Source organism: Schistocerca piceifrons, chromosome 5, assembly GCF_021461385.2.
Source record: "Schistocerca piceifrons isolate TAMUIC-IGC-003096 chromosome 5, iqSchPice1.1, whole genome shotgun sequence".
NCBI classification, from domain to species: domain Eukaryota; kingdom Metazoa; phylum Arthropoda; class Insecta; order Orthoptera; family Acrididae; genus Schistocerca; species Schistocerca piceifrons.
The window spans coordinates 493,114,021-493,134,041 of NC_060142.1; the positions used below are offsets into that span (position 1 = coordinate 493,114,021).

The 20,021-nt window shown below is 37.1% G+C and overlaps 1 protein-coding gene across 2 annotated transcripts in view; it reads right to left on the reverse strand.

Moving 5' to 3' along the window:
- LOC124798419 (pachytene checkpoint protein 2 homolog) overlaps positions 1-14,144 on the reverse strand; it is a 30,055-nt gene extending 15,911 nt beyond the window's left edge. The window contains exons 1-3 of one of the 2 annotated variants that reach the window (XM_047261819.1): positions 13,984-14,144; positions 12,767-12,923; positions 12,421-12,543 (exon numbers count right to left, since the gene is read on the reverse strand). In XM_047261819.1, the coding sequence (XP_047117775.1) occupies positions 12,421-12,543; positions 12,767-12,923; positions 13,984-14,027 (324 nt within the window). In that variant the 5' untranslated portion in view covers positions 14,028-14,144. Of the gene's footprint in view, positions 1-12,420; positions 12,610-12,766; positions 12,924-13,983 lie in introns of both variants that reach the window. The other variant, XM_047261818.1, reaches the window with a different exon arrangement.
- Between the last annotated feature and the right edge of the window lie 5,877 nt (positions 14,145-20,021).

Consider the following 20,021-nt stretch of genomic DNA (forward strand, 5'->3'; position numbering starts at 1 on the left):
TTCCCTTTTGTGCACTTTGACTTTTGTAACTGCAATCTGGTTTCTCATCTTGTGCTCTGGTATTTTATCCCTGCCATGTTTACAATTTCAGAGAGTATATCTGAGTTAACAATGTCAAAAGTTTCTCGAAATCTATAAATGCTGTTTCACCGTTCTTCACTCTATCTCCTAAGGTAAGTCGTACAGCCAGTATTGACATGCGTATTCCTACACTCCTCATAAACCTGAACTATTATTCCTCACTGTTTGATTCTGTAGTTTTTCAATTCTTCTGCACATAATTCCTGTCAGAATCTGGAAACCATGACATATTAAACCGACAGTTCAGAAATAATCACACCAATTAGCACCCAATTTCTTTGGAACTGACAGTAATACATTCTTCCTGGAATCAGGATATTTCTCATGCCCCATACATCTTATGTACCAATAATCTGGACATGGTTTGTTCCCCCAAAGTTCTTAATAAATCAAAGGGTATGTTGTCTGCCCCACGTGCCTCGTTTCGACTTAGGTCTTTCAGCACTCTTTGCGAAGTGTTCTCACAGTATCTAATCATCCCTCTCATCTACTACTTCTCCCTTCTATAATATTGTCTTGAATCTTCTGGTTTAACCCCTCTATACATTCCTTCCCCCTCCCAATCTTTCCTTAGTACTGACGTACCACTTCAATTCTTGATGCTCACGTAGGTCCTCCTCCTCCTACTTCCAAGGTTTCTGTAACATTTCTACAGATGGCATGTGTGTTTCCCTAATCATACATACTTCAACAGTTTTCCATTTCTCTAACCATTCCTGCTATGCTATATTGCACTTCATGTCCCCTTAATTTTTTTAGACATCTGTTTCTATTTTTGCCTCCTTTTGCTGCATTTTTGTTTTCTTCTTTTGTCAGTTAACTTTAGTAGCTCATATGTTTCTCATAATTTCTGTTGTGCCTTGTCTCTTTGCCTAATTGAATCGCTCCATGCAGAAAGGGCTTCAGTCATGAAATTGTGAAAATGAGATTATGATGGAAATTGTATCTTTATGGCTGTTCCCATCGTTCTAAGCAAAAATGTATTCCGTCCAGTGCTTGGAAATACACAAACTGAAGCTTCTTGTTTTGAGTTATATGCAGAAAGGAATTCAGTCCAGGGCTGAAGCCCTCCTTGCTAAGCAACTGCATTTCAGCCAAAAAGTTTGACACTTCACAAGGAAATGTTATATTCAATGTGCAGAGCATGTTGGCTAACCTGCACAACTTATTCAGTGGAGGGAAACAGCTGAAAGCGTACGTTGTTAACCAACACATTCGTTTGTTGACAATATTTCCAGTTTTATTTCAGAAAGTGATGGAAGGTGCCACTGTATCACGACAAGAAGTAAGAAGACAAGAGGAATATTTCAAAAACACAAAGCTAAAAGGCCAAGAATATATTAACTAAAAAAGACAATGCATACCAGTTACAATTACAGGATGTGACTGCAGGTAATTTTTAATTATACTGGATGTTAGTGACAGTTTTTTGAACACTGTAACTAGTGTTTGGGTAAACTTTATTATGGATCGTCCATGGCGCTGCTCTTGTTCACTGCGCACAGTTTGGTATCGCCTCTACTAGTTTGGCAGTCAATTGAGAATATGTTTCTATACAGGATTCTTTTATGTTTTCAGGTGCAAGAGGTTCAAGTGCTTTCAAGACATCAGTGCAGATGAAAAGGAATCTATTTTAGTACGGCTTCATAACTTGCCTTCTAAGGATGAACAAGATGTTTATATTCAGTCAATTATAGGCATACATAACGTCCAGCGATGTCGACCTAGAAAAGACAATTCAATTCGACAAGTCAATAAAGTATTTACTTACCCACAATTTCATGGTAACATCAAAAGGAAGGTACATTACAAAGCATTTCTGGATCTTCTAGCTTTAAGTGATAAGAGAGTGAAATCACTGAGATAGCTGCCTATATCAGATCAGAGTTCACATGACAAAAGAGAAAAAACTCCAAGTGTAAACGCTTTGTCAGCCGAAGTCAGACAACTCATGAGAGAACACATTAATAGCTACCCAGTAAGAGAAAGCCACTACAGTGGGAGAACAACTAAGTATTTAGATGCAAGACTCAATATTAAGTTGATATATAAAATGTTCAAGGAGAAACATACTGATGTTAAATGTAGCTACCAGACATTTGCTTTATTTTTCAATGAAAACTACTCCCTGTCATTTGGACACCCTCAGGTCGATGCATGCTGCTTGTGTGGAGAATTAAAAGTTAAGATTCTAAATCCCCATATTAATGATGCGGCAAAACGGTGTGCAGTTGTTGAGTTGATGGTGCACAAGAGCCAGGCTAAAAATTTCTATAATAAACTTGAATCGGAAACTGAAATGAAAGATAAACACCATGTATTATCTCTGGCAATAGATTTTATGCAGAACATTCAGTTACCAGTGATCTCTGTCCAGGAAACTTTTTACATGCGCCAGCTGACTACTAATGTGTTTTGCATTCATGATATCGAGAAAAATAAGCTAAAATATACATTTATCATGAGGGAATTGCGAGGAAAGGATGTAATGAGGTAGGTTCTTTCTTGTATAATTACCTGCAGGACATTCCTGCTGAAATTACAGAGCTACATTTGTATTCCCATAACTGTGCAGGGCAGAACAAGAACCATACTTTAGTAAGGCTGCTTCTATTTTCAACAGACACTGGCCAATTTAAACAAATTGAGCAATTCTTTCCAGTCAGGGGTCATTCTTTTCTGCCCTGTGACAGGGATTTTGCTGCAATCAAATGCACCCCTAGAAGGCATGATCGACTATATTGTGTACATGAAATAATCAAAATGATCATAGAAAGTAGCAAATCTGTGAAATTTGAAGTATGTGAAGTGAAAACAGAGAATATCTTGGATTTCAAGAACTGGTGGCCAACTCTTTATAAAAGAAACTGCATACCAGAAGAAACTATACCGAAGTCAGTACCATGACACCAGAAAGTAAATTTCAGAATCAGTACACTGATGCACTTTTCATACAGTAGCCAACTCTGTGGATCTATAACAACATCCCAGTGTATTGATGGTATCATGAAACATACATTCCATCTGTCTCAACCTGGCCATATGACACATTCTACTTTTCCACCCAACTGTGCATATCCCATGCGGAAAGTTCCAATAAAAGCAGCAGAAATAAAGGACATTACCAGATTACTACCTTATATACCGAATGAGTATGAAGAATACTACCACGAACTGACACATTGGCCCACAAGTGACGTTGATAACAGTGAAGTGCAAGATGACTAAAGAAACTCAAAATGATGTACTCAATTGTTTTTCTTCTCAGTTATTTTCTTAATAAATATTGATTGAAAACCAGTTGTTTTGCTTTATCTAGTGCTCATGATCCTTTCACATTCCTAAACTATAAGCATATCCTAAAAGTAATAAAGGAATCATCATATTTTCCTCAAGAAACTACAAAAAGCGCGAAAATCTGTTTTGGTTTTCCTAAATTAAAACACTTTAAATGCCTGTAAACTTTGTAAGGACCTTGATACACGGTCGATAAACAGCACATATTTTTTCTCTTCGCTTTGATCACATAGTCTAGTATCTAGATTGTTGTTTTTAGTTTTCTCGAAACTAGGTATAATGGACTGAGACCTCTTCTGCATGGAGCGATTCAACTGTACTTCTGCTGCCATCAACTAGGCCAGTTTTCAAAGCTACCCTGACTTATCCTATTGTATTCATTCACCATTTCAGTCAGTAGTTCCCTTAGTATCTCATCGAAAGTCTCGGCAACCTCTTGTTCTTTCTATTTATCCACATTTCATTTCCTTAGTTTGCTACCTTTCTACCTTTTTTTCCAGTTGTAATCTGCCTTTCATAATAAAATACCAGCAGAGTCCAAATCTGCTCCTGGAAATGTTTTGCAGTTTAAAAACTGATTTCAATATGACCTTACCATTATACAAACTTTCTATTCCAGTCCTTGATTACAATTAATTTTTCATCTTCCTTAATATAATGAATAGTTTATTTTATCTCATCACACATTTCACTCCTGTACCTGAAGAGGTTGTAGGCATCAATACACGTACTATTGTGGTGGGTTGTGGCTTTGTACCTATCTTCGCTACATCTACATCCATACTCCGCAAGCCACCTGACGGCGTGTGGCAGGGGGTACCTTGAGTAGCTCTATCGGTTCTCCCTTCTATTCCAGTCTCGTATTGTTCGTGGAAAGAAAGATTGTTGGTATGCCTCTGTGTGGGCTCTAATCTCTCTGATTTTATCCTCATGGTCTCTTCGTGAGATATACGTAGGAGGGAGCAATATACTGCTTGACTCCTCGGTGAAGGTATGTTCTCGAAACCTCAACAAAAGCCCGTACCGAGCTACTGAGCATCTCTCCTGCAGGGTCCTCCACTGGAGTTTATCTATCATCTCCGTAATGCTTTCACGATTACTAAATGAGGGTCGATAGAAGTGTCCGATCCCACACGTCGGCTTTGACCCGTGACGTAAGGGTGTTGTCGCGTGTGACATCATGACGGCGCGGAGTTTGGTTGGTGAGTGTGGCGTGTTTGTATATGTCGTCGTGTTGTGGTGTGTTGTGCTCTCTGGTGGTATGTTCAGGGTTTTTGTTTGTGCAGTGTAATGGGCTCAGTTTGCTTTTGCTCATTATCCAGAACTGTTCGAGTGTCGGCTGTGTTTGTAGTGTAATTCATCTCAGTGAGTTAATGATTTTGTGTGAAGGTTAATTTAGTGTTGTTCGCAGTACATCGTGTGGTAATTTTAGTAAAATTAATCAGTTGTTGTTTTTGTTCAGGAATGGATATGACAGATAAAATTAACAGTGCACAGGTCAAGGGAAGTGTTCGATCCCAATGTGTAGCTGTGTATGTTGATATTGGTATCAGGAGATGTTTTTGAGCTATGTAGGCCAAGGGAAGTGTTTGATCCTAATTTATGGGATCGGGAGCTGCTATTGAGCTATGTAGGCCAAGGGATGTGTCCGATTCCAGATGATATTGTGTTTAGTGGTATTTTGGGAGTTTTGTGATGTCTGTTTTCTTTCGTTGTTTTGTGTGGTTTTGTATGGAAGTGGGTGTCTAAATTTGTTTATATTTAGTTTGCCCCCACCTAAAAACACCCCATTTCCCGCGCTTGTCCCGTTCGTGTCATTAGGCTTTTTGTGGAAACTGTGTGTGTTTGTTTTTCGATGTATTTTCGTCCTCGAGTCATTCCACGTCAAATCAACACACTTTAAATAAAAATTTTACCTCACCCTCTTAGATTTTGCTGAAAGTTGGTATACTTATAGTGAGTGCTGAAACTAAGAAAATACCAAACTTCAATTTTTTACCTCAAACCATTCCTGAAATATGGTCATGTAAACTTTTCAAAAACTGGCCAAAAATGTGTGAACGGACTTTTTTTTTTTTTAAATTGCCCTAGGAGCTGCCCTAATTGAGCTAGACAACTGGGAAGGGTGTCATTTTGCAGCATTTTTCATGCTCTTTCCAGTGATAGACAATAAAACATAGCTTCTAATTAAAAACCTTTTTCAAAATGGTAATTAATATTTTGATTTAATTTTTTTACAAAAAGTACATAATTGAAAATTTTCAAAATATTTACATAACTACTTCATACTGTTGTAAATCACGTGGCAAAATATAAATGTGGGATGATGATGGGTTCATTGTTAAAAAAAAATTATTCTGGACTCTTGTTTTTCACTAACGGCCCTAGTTTGACCAAACTGACCTTTAAGGTAGTATGTCAGTAGAGGACCGTATACATAGGGCTTGATGTCTGTACAATAATTCAGAGACTGGAGCCATTGTTGAGATGATGTAGTCTGCATTGTTACCTTCTAAGGCTTTGTGTGCCTATAGCATTATTGTGCACTGTGGTTTTAGTGCAAATCAATTGTTACCTCTGTGTTGACCAGTCTGTATCTATTATACTTAATAGTTCATTTTCAAGTAAATCTATACATTGATGGACAGTTTATAAGTGGTTTTTGTATAAATATGGAACCAAGTAAAAAGTGCAGTGCTGTAAGAGTGCAGCAGTGTTGTAATCCATTGAAGAAGTCAAATCATTTTATAAGTCAAATCATTTTATTAGAGACGGAAAAAAAACTGAGAAATGTCACAACATGGATGCCCAAATTATTTCCTCAAATACCAAGTGGTGCCAAGATTTGTGATAAATGTAGGAAAGATGTAACCAAATTGAAAAATACACCAGAGCCCATCAGTGATGAAAGTGTTGAAAAAGAATCTTCTGGATCAGAGATAATCATCCGAGACCAAGACCCTGACTTCACTCCAACTTCAGTAGCTGTTAAAACATTTAACACAACACTTCAAGAACTAGGCGAGTCCCCAACTGACAAGAGAAAACTAACAACTAGGCATTACGCCAAATCAAAAGTGAAGAAAATCTCATCAATGACACGCAAACTTTTTGTTGCTCCTGAAACCTCTTCGTCAGATACTGATACTGATGAATCCGTTCTTGAAAATCTTAAAAAAACTTTAAAAATTCTACAAGTAGATCAAAAACAACTAATGATTCTTACAAGTTCACCTGAAAAGTGGAGTGTCAGGAAAATAATGAGGGAATTTAATGCTCCTAATTTCATTGTTCGGCAGTCCAAAAAAATTTTGAAAGAGAAAGGATTCATGGAAGGTCCAAACCCAAAACCAGGGAAGTGTTTACCAACAGAAACTGTCAAAACTGTACATTCATTTTACGAAAATGATGAAGTTAGCAGGGCAATGCCAGGTATTAAAAATTGTGTGACAATTACAGAAACAAGTAGAAATAAAACAAAAATATCAAAAAGACTAGTTTGGTGTAACCTTAAAGAAGCTTACAAGCATTTTAAAGACAAGTTTCCTAACATAAAAATAGGTTTCTCTAAATTTGCCGAGTTGAGACCAAAACATTGTGTATTAGCTGGCCGGAGTGGCACACGCACCGTCTGCGTATGCACAACTCACCAAAACATAAAATTAATGATAGAAAATGCCAAACTAAATACAGTAACAAACAGCAGCTTAAACAGTTATAAGCAGTGCATTGCAAAAATGCTTTTCACCCCATCATCAGTTGATTGCAACCTGGGAAACTGTGAATACTGCCCAGGAGAAACTGTCATGCGTAAAATTTTAAAAGACTCTTCTCATGAAAACTTAATTGAACAAGTTCAGTTCCGACAGTGGATGTCAGTTGACCAATGTAATCTGGAAATTGTTCAGAAAACTTCTGAAGAATTCATAGATTTATTTTGTAGTAAGATGTCGACTTTGATTCGGCATGACTTCATTGCCAAGCAACAACGAACATTCCCTAACTCCACAAGAGAAAACCTTATGGAATCTGAATTTGTTGTCATATGTGATTTTTCAGAAAATTATAGTATAGTTCTACAGGATGAAGCTCAGAGTTTCCACTGGACAACAGATTACCATTCATCCTTTTGTTATATATTACAAACAGGAAGACAAAATTGAGCATATGAGCTTTGTCATTGTTTCTGATTGCCTGGAGCACAATACAACTGCAGTTTACACCTTTCAAAAGAAGCTAATTTCATATCTAACAAATAAATTTCAAAAGATTCCAAAAAAGATATACTATTATTCTGACAGTTCTGCCGCTCAATATAAAAATAAGAAAAACTTGCTGAACCTTTGCCTTCATGAGGAAGACTTCAACGTAAAAGCTGAGTGGCACTTTTCAGCCACAGCACATGGGAAAGGGCCTTGTGATGGAATAGGAGGTTCATCAGTGAAGAGACTGGTAGCTCGTGCAAGTTTGCAAAGGCCATACCAAAATCAGATCCAAACCGCACGAGATCAGTTTGAGTGGGCAGTAGATAATATCACAAATGTTGATTTTGCATATTCCACTCAAGAAGACTACGCTGCTTCAGAAATATTCTTAAAAAGCCGACTTGAAGAGGCATTGACAATCAAAGGAACACAGCAATTTCACACTTTCATTCCCAACGCTACATCAAAATTAATAGTCAAATACTTCTCAGGTGATATGCTGAGTTGGGAGAGGAAAGTAACTACATCACCAGACAAACTGAAGTTACAAGATGTATCAGGCTATGTCACCACTGTATATGGCAGAAACTGGTGGCTTGGGTACATTTTAGAAAAAAACGAAGAACTTGATGAAGTGAAAATAACTTTTCTTCATCCATGCGGACCAGCTAAGTCATTCTCTTATCCTGCACATGCAGATGTCCTGTGGTTGCCAGTTGTGGATATTCTCACAAAAGTGAATCCATTTACTCCGACAGGGAGAACATACATTCTTAATGAAAGTGATGTAAACCAAACCCAGTCAGCTTTATTAAAATGTAATACGTGAAGTTCCAAGACAATTTATTGGTAAACTGCTTTCAACTCAAAACTTAATTTTTGTCTTAGGTTAGTGTTAATGTATATTTTATAGAAAGTTGTTTCAAAATTATTGTTAGTACCTATTGTGTTAAATTTAGCTATGTACAGATACCTGTAACTCAAAAACAAGCATTACGTGTTTAATTTGTTTAGTAGTTCTATTTCAAACATCATGGACCAGAACTATTATGTAAATACTTGTACTTATTCATACTTTATTTTAATTTGTAGATAAATGCTCAATTCTTTGTTTTTGTTATATCGGTTAATACACTGTTAGTGAAGTTGTATGAAATTAAAATAAGCAATCAACTTAATTATAAAATATGCTGATTAGTTTTGGTTTAATAAGGTGATGTTTTGATAGTTCTAATACTTTTTTTTAATCACCTTTCAGTATATTTTAAAGAAATTCCTGTTTGTTAAAGGTCAGTTTGGTCAAACTGGGGCTAGGGCTAGGGTGAGAAACAAGAGTCCGGAATAATTTTTTTTTAACAATGAACCCGGATCATCATCCCACATTAATATTTTGCCATGTGATTTACAACAGTATGAAGTAGTTATGTAAATATTTTGAAAATTTTCAATTATGTACTTTTTGTAAAAAAAATTAAATCAAAATATTAATTACCATTTTAAAAAAGTTATTAATTAGAAGCTATGTTTTTTTGTCGTATGACAATTTAAAAAAAGTCCATTCACACATTTTTGGCTGGTTTTGAAAAGTTTACATAGCCATATTTCAGGAATGGTTTGAGATAAAAAATTGAAATTTGGTATTTTTCTTAGTCTCAGTGCCCACTGTAAGTATACTAACTTTCAGCAAAATCTAAGAGGGTGAGGTAAAATAGGTGTGTTGATTTGACATGGAATGACTCCCTCATAATGTGTACGTACTGACTTCATATGCGCCATATTGGAATCGTGGTTTATGGTCGTTTCCGACATGGTTGTGACGTCATGGGTCAAACCAGACGGGCGGGATCGGATGCTTCCGTATTTCCCTAAATGATCCTGTAACGAAGCGCGCTGCTCTCCATTGGATCTTCTCTATCTCTTCTATCAACCCTATCTGGTACGGATCCCACACGGATGAGCAGTATTCAAGCAGTGGGCGAAGGAGTGTACTGTAACCTACTTCCTTTGTTTTCAGATTGCATTTCCTTAGGATTCTTCCAATGAATCTCAGTCTGGCAACTGCTTTACCGACGATCAACTTTATATGATCATTCCATTTTAAATCACTCCTAATGCGTACTCCCAGATAATTTATGGAATTAACTGCTTCCAGTTGCTGACCTGCTATATTGTAGCTAAATGATAAGGGATCTCTCTTTCTACGTATCCGCAAGCACATTACACTTGTCTACATTGAGATTCAATTGCCATTCCCTGCACCATGCGTCAATTCGCTGCAGATCCTCCTGCATTTCAGTACAATTTACCATTTTTACAACCTCTCGATATACCACAGCATCATCCGCAAAAAGCCTCAGTGAACTTCCGATGTTATCCACAAGGTCATTTATGTATATTGTGAATAGCAACGGTCCTACGACACTCCCTTGCAGCAGACCTGAAATCACTCTTACTTCGGAAGACTTCTCTCCAATGAGAATGACATGCTGCGTTCTGTTATCTACGAACTCTTCAATCCAATCACACAATTGGTCTGATAGTCCACATGCTCTTACTTTGTTCAGTAAAGACATTTACCAAGCTGTTCTTAATATTTCGCATTCATTCGGCTCTTGTTATTCATTAACATGCTTATTATTGTCCACATTACGCTTATTCAATTTTGTGCTGATAAATTTACGTTGTTCTGACCAGACGTACTGTTCTTGCCACTTCTTCATACTGTTATTTTTGTTTTCATTATCTCTAATTTGTCTCACAAATTAAGGAATCCAATATTACATATTCAGATCTTAGAATTTCAGATTTGGTTCTTCTGGTAACAGTATCCTCCTGAGTTCTCTCTAGCCAGAGACCCAAATGGAGGGCTATTTTACCTCTGGAATCATTTATCCAAGAAGATGCCTTTAACATTAACACAGATAAGTCAATCAAAATTTATGGGACAACCCATCTGTTTTAACCCATGACATACCTGTGTTGTGTCATTTTATGGTGGTGCATTGTACCTCAAATGGATCATCTTTGCAGAAGGTGTGTAGGAGTATGCAGTGGCACCCTCTCGAGTGTAGGATGCTTATGTTTCTAAATTGTCTGTGAGTGGTGTGAATGATGTATTGGACTTCTTGAATAGTGTTTGTTAGAATATTGGAAGAGTCTGTGGCAGTTTGTTAGTAAGTTATTTTCATGACGGCAGTTATGGGGAACAGACTTATTTTTGGGTTTGGAAGTATTAGCACAGTATGTTGTTTATCATAGGAAATTTAATTTTATATCTTAGTTTTTGTTAGTTATGGATGTGACAATGTTATCGATGAGTAGGTCCCTACAAAAAATGCCGACCATGACTAAATTCCTAGTTATTCATTTTAATTGCAGAGCATGTGTCGTGTTCCGGAGAAGGTATGAGACTAATCAAGATTGCTGTATCTCAGACCAGGGACTGTGGCACTGTCAGTTGGAAAAAAATATGATGTTCTATCCAGAGATGTATCTTGTTTGAGACCTTTAAAGAGACTGTGCTGATGACATTATTTTTGCTATCACTAGATTGCTGAATTTGTGTGTCAGCTGAATTTGGTTTATAAGTATGTTTCTTATGATTTTTTTTATTGTACTGTATATGAGAGTTCATGTGTGTTTCTTGTGTACAGAAATTGGTGTTAATGATATTTACAACATTTTGGGTAGTGTTGCTAAATGTTGGTAATCATTTTGGATTGTGATTAGCAGATATCATGGAGTCTGTTTTACCTACATTGGTGAGGTTAGATTCTCAGTGTTAGTTATGTGGGAAAGTTTTAGTTATGTAGTACTCCAGACTTTGTTTTAGGTATATAGGTCAAGTGAAATATTACGTACTGGATTTGTCAAGTTGTATGTAGTTTAGTGTGTGCCGTAGATTTTGCTTCAGCAAGATAGGTCAAGTGAAATATCCAGTAGTGGAGTTACAATTATGTGTGTGTTCAACATATAGTCAAGTGAACCTTCCAAAACTTTCTCTCTCTCTCTCTCTGCTCTGGTATGTCCATTTAGTTTGTCCTACCCAAAAACCCCTAATTCCCATGGCTGTCCCATTAGTTTCATATTGTTTCTACAGTTAAATATTTTTAATATTATCTGCTTTTGTACAGGTGTGTAATGAGCAATGTCATGGGTGCCATATTGTAGGCCTATAAGGTTGAAATAGGCCCACCATCTTGATGGCATCATGGGTGAAAGCCAATGTATGTACTGCAAACTTCGGTTTTGCGAAACTTAGAACACACTTAGCGGTCCCCAGCAAATATAACGGATGCAGTGACCCCTTGCTGTCAGTCATGTCACTATACCCACAAAGCATGGTCATGTTGACTTATGTTGTATGGCCAGATCAGCTGTCATATGGACTGTAGCACCTGTTAGTAGAGCTGGTTGTCTTCAGAAACTATGTTTTAATTGAGCCTCTCCACTGTTACCCCTGTCGTGTGATTGCATCTATGGTGCAGCAACCTGTATCATGGAGGCAGGCAGGCAAGTCACCTCAACCTGGTAGGACCCATGGATAATAGGGAAAATACTCAACACATAATTGTTTATTTACTTACATTTTCCGCTGTAAAAAATCTGAACCATCAAAAATGCAACTGTGCACTACAGTACTTAATTACAAAAAATTGTTCTGTATCTTTTCCCCTGAAACTCATCCATGTATATCCCACCCAAGGATTTTTTTTAAAAAAGGGGGGGGGGGTCAGTGTAAATTCTAACATGTAAAAAGAGAGCAGTGAAATAGGCTACTAAATCGAAATATGAAAGAGGTTGCAAATTATTAAAATAGCAACTTCTCACTACTTACATTTTCTTTGATTGCAGAATCATAAACAAGACTTTCCCATAATCCTGCAAATTCAGTTGTAGGAAGAATACAATGAAGGGCAAATGGCACTTCTTTATCTCCCTCACCGTCCATGGTTTCCAGCTGAGAGCCATATGGATCAAGAGTATAGACATGGTAACAGAGGTCAACATCATTTGCTTCTAGACACTGAAAGTAAACTAAACATTACCATGAATCAATTTACTCCACATATTCCAAATAAAATATCCATCTTTCATACAGATATTAGCAACAGTTCCTTTACATGCAATGTAAAAAGCACCTTATATTTCATATGCAACTGGAAAAGTTGGGAAACAGTTACCTGTGGGGCTTCATCATTTATTTCACATATCTTTACCGTCTGTACATGTTCACAAAGGAAAGGATCATCGAAACTGTTTATAATGGATCCCTGTATCAGTTTGCAAGTTTTTGCAAACTTAGAAACAAATTCTATTACCACATCTCTTGGTGCATTACTGTAATAAAACAAGTTATTAGTTTTAAAAGAAATACTGTGAAATTTGGATCTAGAAACTCAATTACAGCATAGGTGCCACATAAGGCTTTTATTTCATGACAATATACCAATCCACCTACCAGACACTGGTTAGAAGTTGCAGTTACAAAACATCTAGTTCAATCGAAAATGTCCCTAACATGAAGCAAATTCATCTGTAGTGAGAAAGCTATTCATAGTTTTGCTGAAGAAATGTAATACTAAGTTCTACTATAATGTGAACAGCTAAAGCGCATTCAGGATCATTGTAGCCTGAGTACATTTGCCAACATCATTCGGCTTAAAGACAATCTTGACGTAACTTACAAAAAACATTGCTGCCTTTCAAATACAACACAGTGCGGGTATTCATCACAGCCATAATCTTAAATCACAAGAGAAATCACAGAGAATCATATATTGTATTTATATGTCAAAGTCTTCGGATAAGAATCTATCCAATTAGAATGGCCAGGTTGATAATAACCACAGTCATTTTAGTTTCTTTAACAAACCACACTCTAAGGAATTAATTTCTATTTCTGCACTTTCATTTTGAAACCCACATACCACTAAACGCCTGTTGTTTTTCTTTGGGACAAATGTGACAGCTGACAATGTTAATGTCTCTACATTAAGTAACTCACTAGATAATGTTTTTGACTCTCCTTAAGTCTAAGACATCCAACTGCCTTTTGCGTTATAAACTTTATTACAGTACACTTTCGAAATCCTTTTCATCACATTGCTACGAAATAAACGATTAAGTGAAATCTGCCCTACACGAACTGTTTGCACTGCAGAAACCTACTGTAAATAGCTTTCTAAGTGTGCTGCAGATCATGCAACTGCACTTCTGTGATAGTTTCATATATTCCCTTGCAGAATATTTTCGGAAATTACCGCAATAATGCATATATATTAATGCACTTTTCAAAAACACGGCTGATCCCAGTAAGACGTGTGTAGTAATTCGAGCCAACATAATTCTTCACAGTTTGTCTATTAGGCATATAAAATAAAAAATAACATAAATTTACCTCTCCAAGCGTTGGTTTATTTCAATATGTACGATCCGTTTCATATCTCAAATAAATATCATTCACTTTCGTGAACCACTACAAAGTTCAAACACAAACACACAAATCACAATTCAAAACTTGCCACCACAACATCGACTGATTCCGTACAGGTTGTCCAACGTAACAATGTCAGAGTTTGTCCAAAGAGGCCTCCACTAAAACACACTTCCGTCACGTTCGATTCATATTGGACGTCAACGAAACGGAAGGGAAGAAACGTCAACGTCAAGTAACACAAAAACGCCAACCTCAACATAGCAACACTTCGCTCAGTTCGATGATTAATGGTGATAGTGAGTTATGCTATACCATCCATGATACAAAAAAGACAGAATATGGTATTAAAATATGTGTGTAAGATGGTTGCGAGTATAGACTTACTGATAAACGGCTGCATAAATAATGCCGATTTCTTGTGTCTAAATTTCCTATGTAAAGTGGGGTGGAAAAGTGGTAAAATGCATAAATACGTGCTCTTTTAAGCGTAAGTGGGCGTACTTATAATGGATAAAAGCTCTGACACAGTGAACTCAGTTTGTGACAGTGGCAATAATTATTGTAATCCATGTGATCCTGTAACAGGTAAATATAGTACCAGTCTTAAACAGCGCATTTCAAAAGTGTGTTCAGCGATATAATACGAGCAAACGATCGAAACAGCGATAGATAGCTTCATAAAATCTGGAGCAATGAACTTTTAAGAGAAAAATAACAGGTTTATTAGGTCAAAAGAGTTCGTCGTGTGAAACACTCTTCTTATGCCCCTAACCCAAAACTTTGAGTACATTCATAAGAGCATCAGGAAGGGGCAAGGGATAATTAGTGTTCACAGATATTAGTGACTAATAAAGAAAGAAATCTTAACTGCAGACATTAAACGTGATCGAAGAGACAGAAATAATCGGATATTCAGAAACTATGGATATGAAAATGTTAAAGTGAAAGTAAGTCCAATAACGAAACCAGATTCACGCATGTGGGGGTGTAACTGTTAGATCCGAATGACGCTTAGCACAATGAAGGTGGACAAGCTGTGATAAGATTTCTAAAATGTACCCTAATGAGAAACTCAGAAATGAACTTGTTTTTAGTAAGCAACCCACGAAAATATGAGGCACTGAGCTCCATAAGGGCCTAAAGCACACAATCATCGATTTTCATTTTGTAGTGCATATGTATGCTCCTGACATATGTTGATCTTATGGCGAACCAGCTTTATCTGTATCTGTAGCTCCACACTGTATATGAGAGCATTCATGAAAAGCTGTCTCATCAATTTCTCCATTATATATTTCCATGTGGGCCTAAGGCATAGTTTTGTTGCTTTGGACTGCTCCATTGTTATCTAAAAATGACAATATAATTTAATGTTTATATCATGTACGCAGTAGTGGTACTTCATATTTCGAGGTGAACTTCAAGCCACAGAATGCTCTTAATGAAAATAATGATAACTATTACCACGAATTTTTGGAACAGGTCACAACTCTATGTGTGGTTCAATTATCTGTTCTTTCAATCCTGATTTTAGTTTCATATTACATAATTACAAATTTTACAACTATTGTCACTATCTTACAAATATAAATTTTGTAAATTAACATCAATAATAAGTATAATCTTAAATATTAATTATGATTTCATAACATAAAATGGGTAAATTAATTTTTTCTTAGGAATTATGGGCTGTTGAGACTTGGTTAAAAAAGGTCGACCTATGAGGCTGGAGTTCTGTCTATAAATTTGATACTCACAAACATCAGTTTTTCTCAAAACTTTGTTTCTGTGCTTAGGGCTCTTATGGTTCTCATTGCCTCAAATGGTATAGTGAAAAAGTCATGTATCAACACAGAGGTAATTACAATTAATAGGAGATTCAAGAAAGTATGCAGTAGCATGGCAAATGAAAGAATTATACAAGTAACATTATCACTGTGGGATCATTTTACAAAGCATGGGCTTCATAGGAATGGGAAAGGAAAAAGGTATATGTGTATTGGAATCGTTGACTTCAGAATAAGATTCAAAGTGTATTTTATTGTTCTTTGAACTGCAGACACATCGTTTGTATGAGTATGTGATGTCTGTTATTTCAGACATGTCTGAAAAAAGAGAGATCACACAGTCGTATAATTGAGTCGCCTCAGTAGGCTGTAAATACACCATCTTCAGTTCGAATGCACAATCATGTTCATCCTCCTCTGGGAATATAAAAGTAGCAAGCACGGGGAACATGGATGGGGACTGCAGATAGGTGGCACTATATGGGAATGTAGGTTGGGCAAGGCACATACCGAGATAGTATTGCAATAAACAATGTGTCTGGGTGACAGTGGTTAACCCAACTGCCTGGTAAGCAGAAGATAGCGTGTTCAGATCCCAGTGCGGCACACATTTCATTTTACTATAGCCAATCCTGCACTAAGTCCCAGTGCACCTGACATCATGAGTTGCTTCCCTTTCCTTTCCTTTCTCCCCTCCTCCACCTTCAATTTACATTACATCTTATCATTGTTACATTTACTCTTTGTCTTTATTTTTTGAGAGTTAATTGTTTATTCACATTTTTGTCAAAGTGCGTTTTTCTAACTGTGTGAAATAAAGCAGTCAAACCGAGTATTACTGACTCATTAGATCAATACTATTAAATAACGGAGCATTACTACAATTAGGTGAGCTCTGGAATACTGAAGAGCACAGAGACTACAGGAGACATGAAAAGCCAAACAGTGAGTTCATGTCAAAACGAATGTCAGAAGGGTTCTGACAACAATGCAGCTGTTACAGCTGCAAGGAGATCTGCAAAAGCAAGTAGACGATCTTCAGTCTCAAACTGGGACACGAGAGGACATGAAATTATCTCCTCAAACGACAAAATGGGCGACCTATTTGCTCGACGAGCCTAACACAGTTTCTAACCCACAAATAAAAGTGCACATTCCTAAGTTACTGCAGGACAAACTAAAGTTGTGGTTCGCAATAATTGACTTAGCATTTCTGCAAAACAGTGTTACCAGTGACCACTTGTGATTTGCTGGGACAGTCAAGAGTTTATATGCCTGTGCAGTAGCTATGATCTTATATTGAAGTCACCCTCAGTCCAAGAATATTTACATTTGAGAAATTCGCTGGTCAGCAGAATGTGCAAATTATTACATCGACACATGTAGCAGATAATAAATAGTGAGCATATTGGCGACAGAACACAACTGGAGAAGTGGCCTTATATAACATTACGCTGTGTCACATATAGTTGACATAGCTACCACTACCGGCAAAAATATCCATGGCGGAGCTTGAGAGAAGTGACATCAATTCCATACTTGCATTAGCAGACAAAGAGTACACAATACTAGATCAAGCAAGCACTTCGGTAGTAACGCAAATAGCCAATGGAAGGCAGGTGCTATTGGGGAGCAGCAGCGAATAAACATTAGTGAACCGCTTAGAAGCTTACAATATCAAGTAGATGAGCTACAGAAACAATTATCAGTGCTGACAACTGAGAAGTGGACCCACGCCAGATGAAACGAAGAAGAAAGGCGTTCATCAGTCCAGAAGAAGCAAGAAGCACATGGCAAGAAGCAAATGGCACAGTGTGCTGATATCACTGGCAGATTGGTGATCAGGTCACAAGATACTCATCTCCCTGTGGAAACCTAAATGGCCTCACATGCTGGTAATAGGTACAACAATACGCAGAATTCTGCAAGAGTGCCAAGTTAAAAATAAAAGAAATGACACAAGTCAAGTGATATCAAACTCTCAAGGAAAGTTAATCAAGCCACACTGTTCAAGACTTCCTAAGAATTAAAGATGGCCCTATCAAGCAACCAAAGAACCAAGCATGCTTGCTTACATTATTGCACTGGTTGTATATAAGGGACAAAAAAGAAATCGTTGGTATGATCAACTTGGGTTTGAAGTAAGCACACTGCCACTTGGCCAGGATGGGAACACAATGGTAGCCATGCCTACCCAAATTGAGGTAGCCACCAATTCACAGATTTTTTTAACCCCTGGATATCTCATTTTGGCTGTCCACCTCACCTCACTATGTGTCAATAACAGCAGCTCAAGTCGACACAGTTCCTTGATATGTCTAAGTTTTGTGGTTTCCAACACCTTCATACAACCAGCTACCACCTGGTAGGCAACGTGATGGTAGAGTTCTGGCATACAACATTAAAAGCTTCACATTAGGACGCCCATGTTCCCACTGGTTTTACTGGGCCTCTGAACAGTGTGTCATTGAGACATTGGTGCATCAACAGCAGAAATGATTTATGGAGAAACATTATGCCTATGATTGGAGTTTTTTTCCAATACATCAGCTACCTGCGGAGGTAGAATTACCCTGTTTTCTGCAGCAAATCAAAGTCCAGATAGCCGAAATACGATGTTCATCAGATGCTTTTGCACACAAAGATATTAAGTGGTGCTCTCACATAATATTAAGAACTGATACAGTGTGCCCACCGTTGCAATCATCATAATCTGGACCGTTCAGAGTTTTAAAGTGTGAAGAGGATACAGTGCAGATAATTTGTAATGACCGGCTACTGATGGAGTCATTTGAACAAATGAAATTGCATCACTGAACACCCCTGTAAAACATCAAGAAAGGATGAACTCTGTGTTAGTGAATTCGAGTCAAACTGGTGAAAGGGCTGGCCATACGACCACAGTGTCATCCTCACCACAACACACAAGCCTGCAAGAAACACTGGCCAATGCCTGCAGTCTGCATGAGAGCAGTCCAACAAGTAGGTTACCAGGAGTACATATATGTTCTGAGAGTTCCAGTCTACCATCAGCGGGGTATGTGGGAATCATTGACTTAGATTTAAGATTCAAAGAGTATTTTATTGTTCTTTGGACTGCATACACATCTTATTGTTGTTATGTCTAATCTTTTCCATTATGGTCTGACAATTTCTTGTTTACCCACATTCTTGTCAAATTGTGTTTTCCTGACTGTGTGAAATAAAGTAGCTAAACAAAATGTCACTGATTCATTGGGTCAGTATTACTATATAATTGAGTATTGTTACATGTGTGAAGATATCCTAAAAATATTCGGTGAAAACACCATTAAAAAGTCCCAAGTCATAGAGCTGCCAGCATACCATCCTCAGCACTAATTTCATTACCAGGAAGTGACACGAATTTAAGGAAAACTCAGCAATCAGCCTCAGTGCACCAGTAGTTGTAGAGAATTTACAATGTAGAAAATGACCAGAAGGTTAAAACAAACAAGAATAGAAAAAACAAGATAATCCAGATCAGCAGACAAGGAAACTGAAACTACTGCTCTGTAGATAACTGCATCTTCAGTGGAAAGAAATGTAATGTCATTGATGGAAGAGGACATAACAGTAGGTAAACCAGCAGCACAGTTAACAGCATAGAGGGACCTACTCCTAAAGTGCAGTTGGACTTAAGGAAGGAAGTGGACACATCAGAAACTAAGGACAAATCCACAAAAGCAAATGAACACCAGTAGCAGGACAACCAGACACAAAAGAAACTTCAGATGCAGATGAAAATGGAGGAATAAGTGCAGGAGAGAGAATTTATTTAATTTATGAAAAAATGAATGAGATGTTACATTTTAAACTTCATGTTTAGAAAAAACTCAAATTTTATAGTTAATTATATAAATTTTTACCATGGTTTTTAATATATTTGGAAAATTCTAGAATGTCATACACCTGTAAGAATGGTCTGTATGCTGTGCAAAATTCATCAAATAATCTCTCTTACTTATGAAGAAATGATGAAATTTCGCATGTAAAAAAAAATATTTTGTTATGTTTTTGATCTTCCACTGCTATGAGTGTGAACTTTAAATTCTTTCTGGTCATACTGACAAAGTTTTATGAATTTATTTCTAATAGTATAGACAGTGGAAATTAAAATGTCCTGTGGTGCCTCTCCTGCTCCAAGTCGGCCTGTTTGACATCCTGCCCCCTTTAACTTGTTATGTGTATGTA